The sequence below is a fragment of the Argiope bruennichi genome, chromosome 7, assembly GCF_947563725.1.
Source record: "Argiope bruennichi chromosome 7, qqArgBrue1.1, whole genome shotgun sequence".
In the NCBI taxonomy this organism is placed as follows: domain Eukaryota; kingdom Metazoa; phylum Arthropoda; class Arachnida; order Araneae; family Araneidae; genus Argiope; species Argiope bruennichi.
In genome coordinates, this window is record NC_079157.1 from 116,824,130 (window position 1) to 116,831,609 (window position 7,480).

The window sequence follows — 7,480 nt, forward strand, 5'->3', positions numbered from 1 at the left end:
CCGAAAAATTGTGTTGCAATTTTCAACTATTTCTTTACAGATGGCGCTGCAAACAATATAGATAAACGTCTTTTTGAACTAAAACTAAAGATTGTGGAAGGAAAAATATATCCCCTGTCACATGAATTTACTGTGTGAATTGTTTTTTTAAACTTAACCACTTTCCAATTATGCATTTTTTAAAACCATCAGTATTATTTCAGGACACTCTGTATATAGGCATGTTTAATGGGAAGCATGAGGCTGTAGCAATAAATTAATACCTGGATTGGAAAGATGACATCTATTTCAAGTCCAAACTCGTAATGAAAACTATTCGAAAATTATGATGAATTTCCTACCTGCTTTGCATTAGGATTGATGAACTATGTCTTGTAAAATGCGAACCAGTGATCCTATCCTTTTGAACCAGTGATGACAAGTACAAATCTTGCAATATACACACACACACATACACCTTAACTAAATATAAAGCATTCACATCTTTTTAAAATTATTTCGGATTAAATTTAATTGATGTTTCAATAAATAAATTACCGAGAAGGTTTCGGTGTAAAAAACAAATTGAATGTCGTCTTTCATAAAGTGAGTAGTTTATATACTGATGTAATTTTTAAAGGAATCATATTAAGATTTTTCAGTCATAAATATTCTTTCATAGTTTGATAATACAAGATATAAAAAGTGAGGTTGATTTTTCGAGAAGAAATACTAACTGCCTTCCATCCAGAAATTAACCAGCAATTTCACTCTAAATGACAGTAAAGTCATGCCTATCTGAATACATTATATTTGGCGAATGCAAAAGGTCGTCATATGAGGAAGTTATATTTTAAGCTATTCAAATTTCGAAACAAAATTTTATGGACCTTGGAAGTCTAACATAAAAAATGCACACAAAACCAAGCAATATTTGGCACAAAGTTATTAAAAAAGAAAAAAAAAAAAGCTGCATTTGAAGCATACTTGCCTCATGCGCTAAACGTAAACCCACAAATAACACGCACGTCTCAGTAATGGAATGTTACCATTTTCAAATTTAATGCACATCATAGAACGCCGATACTTGCATATCTGAATGCATTGTTATCCCGGTGAGATTTCAGTTAGTTATCAAAGATTTTAGAAAATGAAATTATAGCCTGATCTCATAACGCGTCTTAAACAGCAATGGATATGATAGAAAATAAAAATGACAGATCTTGAAGTATAATGTAAAAAATTTCAAATATAATAATAATTTCGATATTAAAGTTAAAAATCTTAAAATGGGCAATAATATGGAATTTGTATCGGCGTATACAGCCTGTTTTCTCTTGCGCTAGTCATATTCTCGAATTTTTAACTCGATATAAAATGTAAGGTTTTTCATTTTTAAATTTAATAGATTTGAAGGTCCATAATTTTTCTATTTTGTTTTAAATTCTATTTAGAAAATCTAAAAAGGTTATAATATAATTTCGTCTTCTAATGACCTCTTTTTTGAGAAACAAGTAAAAATTCAAAAAGCTTTCAGATATAAAATCGTTGTAGACCGGGAACTGCTTCGCATTTCCAAATTGTTAAATTGCCTGTCATAACTAGCTTATGGTTGTTGCAAGAGGCAAGCATATTTCCAATTCGCGTTTGACTTCGGGTTTTTTTTTTTTTTTTTTTTGACAAATGTTGAATTTTTGAATGTTTTTTTTTATTTATTTGTTTATTTAAGGTTGAATTTCACATTTCCTAATTTTTCAATTTCCTTTCGAATTCTTTTTAGAAAACCAAAAAGAAGAAATTGCTTTTAATTTCAATTTACAAAGACAAGTGAAGTCATTTCAGTTAGAATTTCGATATTTTCAGATAGGCAAGTCTTTGTTAATGCTGACGTGGACAGAATTTGAAAATAGTACCCATATATAGCTACCTCTGATATATATTTATTAGTTTTACGGTTAGTGCATGAACTGTGCCTATACTGGCGCAGTTTCGACTCGCGTCTTTTCGAAGTGCGTATTGTAATGCCTTAATCCTGACCGATCATGTTAGAGAGTACCGTAACAAAGAATTACTTTATTTGCAGCCTTATATATGTACAAGAACAACTTGCTCTCATCAAATTTAAAATGATTTACAAAATTTACGCAACAGTTGAAAGTTAATCATGAAATAGTTCTTCGATCGATTCGGAGAATAAACACCACAAAAAACGCTAACAGGCTGTTAGCTCAGGTTTTAGGCTACTCCAGGGGCAGCTCTAAAAATCCACCGATCTTTATCGGGTGGATCTTAATACAGAAGCCCAAATCACACGAAACTTCTCACAAAATCAGGAACACCATCGAAATTATCCGACTTCTCCTTTTAAGCCTCTCACTACTCTCCCCTTCTCTTAAAAAAATACCGCATGTTATTTCTGTCAAATCTCCGCTTTTCATTTTCTTATTGGTGCACTTGAACTCCTTATCACCCAATAGCTGTTCAGCAATGCTTCCTCAATGGTCTCCAGTCGATCATGGGAATGTCCGTGAATGATTCATCTTTCTAGCTGACCCTTCCCGACCACATGTTAATTATAGTCCCTTCAGAATGAAAAAAAAAAAAAAAATGTTTAACATCTGGATGGTTTGACGTTCTACTTCCTAGAAGATATGATGGATCTCTTTCAAACGACGAAACGCACATCTGCGGTTTTTTATCTGGATACAACTAATTAACCAAATACAATGATTCGACTGGTGAAGAGGATCCTCATCTGGCAGTCTGGAGGTACTTAACAATGTGTGTGTGTGTGTGTGTGTGTGTGTGTGTGTGTGTGTGTGTGTGTGTGTGTGTGTGTGTGTGTGTGTGTGTGTGTGTGGATGGGGGTGGATAACAGGTGGCGTTACATCTGGGCGGAATACCAATTAACAGGTGTGGGAAACGGGGAACGGTTACAGTATCTTTATCTCTCTTTCTGTTTAAATCATTGTGGTGGATTGGTATGAGTGATGATAGAATCTGGGACCTTGTGGTTCACAGCCGAGTTACATGACCACAATACAAAAACTATTGCTCGTGCAGCGTAGCTGTTAACTAGCTTAAAAGCTTTCACTACAAACTCTTCCTCCAGTGAGTCGAACGATATGGAACGAATGTATTAGCAGTCGATTCAAATGCGCCTGTACCCATTTGAGTTCGGCGAGCGTGTGTGGGTAAGTGGTTGCTGTTGTGCGTCAAGCGAGTCTGACGACTTTGCGTTGCTGCGTCAAGTGAATCTGACGACTTTGGATTGCTGTGGGTAGATGGTGCCACAACAGCTGTACGAAGGTTGAAGGTTCATTGTCCGAGGTCACCAATGTGGCGAATTGGATGAGCGAGGATAGAACCTGGGACCTTGTGGTTTGCAGCCGAGTAACATGACCAAGATACAAAAGCAATTGTTTGCGCAGCATAGCTGTTAACTGGCTTATAAGCTTTCACTACATCATCAATAATAGAACAAGATACGTATTTTTTCTATTGTTTTGTTACGATTTCTGTTAAAAGGATTTGAAATTATCAGAATGCAGTGCCAATTTTGTATTCCTGTTTGATATATACCCAATCGAACTCGTATTGGATTTTGATAAATGCTTTCACATAGGCAAATTTTAGTAGATCAGAAAGTGTAACAAATTCGAATCAATTACACAATATTGCAGCTACTTTTATGTTATGATTAGTCTTATTTTAAGTGATCAAGTAGAGCTTGAGAGAGCAAAGACTATGAAAGATATATTTTTTGTCAAATCCCTCTGAATACCTTCTTCATGATAAAGGGAATTTACTGGAAAGTTTCACATATTATAACTAATTCCCCAATGATAAATATAACAAGGCAAAATATTTTTATTTGTCCAAACATTTTTATTCACATTTATCAGAACTGAAATAGTTAACAATTGTTTACTTATTAAAATAAAGTTTATAATTTATTAAAATCATTCTTTACAAGAAACTAAATATGAGACACCAATGAGTACTTTATTCAACTACATGTCAATTGGTTTTGTTTAAATAGAGCTGATTTTTATAAAAATATCTTTCATTTTCAGAAGAAATTTGCAGACTCGTATTTGAATTGTTTAAAATGTATATGCTCTCTATTCTGAACTACTAATGAAGATGAATATGCGTGTCTAGGCGCAACATCGGCAAGACCATTTGGCCAATGAAATTTGACACAAATATATTTTGGAGGATAGAAACTACACTTCGAAGTGACTTAAATTTTTTTTTTTTACTGGCATTCTAATTAATTAAAAAATAAGCTGAATTTTGATGACTTTCCGCAATAACATTTTAAATTATTGTTATACCTATACTTATATAAAGCTCAATGTGTGTGTGTTTGTGTTGGCGCTCTACAGGCCAGACCGTTTGACCTACAGCTACTAAATTTGGTACATGTAAACCTTGGAGGTCGGGAATGTGCACCTGGAGTCCCTTTTTTTTGAATTTTTAATTAGAATTTTAATTATTAATTAAAAACTTACTTTCCCGCCAAAAAAATCTTTTCATTTTCCCCACTGCGAAATGAGTAAGGTTTCAGTTTTTTTTCCCACACGAAAGAGGCTAGGGTTAACATTTTTCGGCCGATTATTTCAAACGCTTCTGTTTATTTTCTTAATTTTTGATGCATTTAAAATTAAACATTATTAATTAATCGATCTTTGAGATTCATTCTGAAGTACTTTTGAATTAAAACAAAACAGAATAAAGGAAATTAAAAATTTCTAATCTGCATAGCGTTACCCCAACTAGCGTAGAAAAATTCACGCATTTGCGTTACCGTAACTGGCGTTGAAAATTCACGCATGCGCATTGTATTCTGAGTGTTGACAGCGGATTCAACGGATTCGGACTTGATTTAAATTATTTTTAGGTTAGTTGTGTGCTTTTGTAATTAAATTGTATGTATGTCAATTATATATTTTTTTGAATCTGCTTATAGTTTTAAGTATATCGTTTTTTAAGTAGTTTATTTTAACCTGTTTCCGACCGATTATTTTAAACGATTCTGTTTATTTTCTTCGTGTTTGATACATTTAAAATGAAACATTGTTAATTAATCAATCTGCTCAGGATGAATCTGAGAAAATCTTGTTCACAAATTCTTGAGATATTACAAAAATTAAGAAAGATATTCTTTAGTGCCCATGAAGTTTAAACGGTCAGTGACTCTGTTTTCAGTAATCATATTATAAAAAAATGCTTTGTTTCAGTAAAAAATATTATTATAATAATTGCAGATTAATGCTTTCCACTTTAATTTAAAGCATAAATTCTACGGGAGATAGCAGAAAATTAGAGGGATACATATTATGTTATGACTGAAAGCCTTTATAATATTATGAGTGAATTATATGACTATCAAAATTTGAAGTTTTAAAATATTTTGATAAAGAAGTTATTAAAATAGGAATTGCATAAAATATTTAATCATTAAAATTTTAATGAACATTAAGATTGGCGAACCGCTGGTCGCCAAAGGTAGCTGGTAAAAAATAAATTTCATATCATTTTAAAAAGTCTTTTTAATGATATGATACCAATTTAATAGTTGTGCAAATTTTTCCAAAATTTTGGTATTTTATTTTTAAAAAATCCTTCTTTCCAACAAAAATGATTTTTTGAAAATTAAAGAAAAAGGATTCCGTTTGATATTTACGTAATTTACAAGACAAATAAAAAAGTGAAGTTACATTACCTCTAAATTTGGTGAAAAAGACATTTACGTTTTTAATAGTGCTCTGATGACATAAAATTGGTCTCCAATAGAAAGGTTCGTGTACTGTCTGTCCACGACAAGAATACTGCTAGACATTCGTCTATGTTTACGGCGGGCGCTATAGAAACAGGTTGCGGTAGGGATGATCCATTTTCAATGGGTGGAATCGGAAAGAAGTCTGGGGGGGGGGTATTCTTTTTCTTGGCGTCAATGTGAAGCGATAACAGAAAATCTATTGCTCATTCGTCTTCTCGCTTTAATCGCAGTTGCACGTATCTTTATATTCGCTTAACTTATTTCTTTTATATTTTATTAATCTTTTCTTTGGTTAATATTAACTGCATTTTATTATTTAATATTTTTTTTTGTCTCGTAAATTTTGACATCCTTTAAAATGCCTTTTCGATTTAAGAAAGGAGAGACTTTAAAATCACGAGCACGTAAAATTGTGCATAATGTTGCAGAGTTCTGCTCCGAAGAAGCTGCAGCAAAATCTTTGAAGGTTCCTCTTCCACAAGCCATGAAAAGAGCTGCTCAGGCGACTGGAGTGTCGGAAGGCACTATTAGGAAAATTAAAAATAAAGTTTCGACACTGGACAAAACGGAAGTTTTGAGTACTCCTGGAAAGCACCGTAAAAGGCCTATTGACCGAAATTGTGAAATTGACGACTTCGACAAATGTGTTATTCGTCAAACAGTTCAAGATTTTTACGTCCAGCAAAAGAAAGTGCCTTCTTTAAGAAAATTACTTCCCGTATTGAGAGAGAAGTTGAATTTTCATTGGAATAAGGAATCAATGAGGAAAGTTTTGCATTCAATGAACTTTCGCTGGAAGAAATGCGCGAATAAAAGAAAATTTCTCCTGATATTGTGTTTTGGAGAAACAACTACTTGCGAAAAATGAGGCAGTACAGAAAAAGTAAATGCCAGATAGTTTTCATTGATGAAACGTGGGTCGACAGTAATCTAACATTTAGAAAATGCTGGCAAAGTGATACAATTTCAGGAGCCGAAATAAATGTAAATTCCAAAAATCGATTGATCATTGTGCATGCTGGCTCGTCCACGGGATTTATTCCTGGCGCTCAATTAATTTACAAAGCGTCAACTAAAACTGGTGATTATCATGGCCAAATGAATTATGAAAATTTTGAGAAAGGGGTGTTGGAAAAACTCATTCCAAATTTGCGCCCAAAAAGTGTCGTGTGCATGGACAATGCTCCATATCACACAAAAGTTGCAAATCCGACACCTACCAAATACAGTACGAAGAAAGAAATGACCGATTGGCTGATTAATAACGGAATAGAATGCGATATGAAAATGAGGAAAGCGGAACTGTATTCGCTAATTGATAGGAATCGCCGTAAAGAAATCATATATAAAATTGACAGCATAATAAAAGAAAATGGGCATTATGTCTTGCGACTTCCCCCCTACCATTGCGATTTAAATGCGATTGAATACGTTTGGTCTTCAGTCAAAAGACTCATCAAAGAGAGAAATATAACAGGAGACTTAAGTTTAGAAAACTTACAGAATCTGTTGTGCGATGCTTTGGGCGGAGTGTCTTCCAAGGAATGGGAGGCTCATTGCCGTCATGTGGAAAAACTTGAAAATTCTTATTGGGAAAAAGATGGAATTTTAGAGGAAGTAGTAGATGAACTGGTAGTTCAAATTGGAAGTACTGAATCGGATTCCGATTCAGAAGAAACGGAATCATATGACAGTGATTCAGAATTTTTTTAA

The 7,480-nt window shown here is 33.4% G+C and overlaps 1 protein-coding gene across 1 annotated transcript; it reads left to right on the top strand.

Annotated features, from left to right (window-relative positions):
* Window positions 1–6,631: 6,631 nt before the first annotated feature.
* On the top strand, window positions 6,632–7,480 carry LOC129975549 (uncharacterized). Its single transcript, XM_056088610.1, has one exon. It carries the CDS (start codon window positions 6,632–6,634, stop codon window positions 7,478–7,480), a length of 849 nt encoding a protein of 282 aa, XP_055944585.1.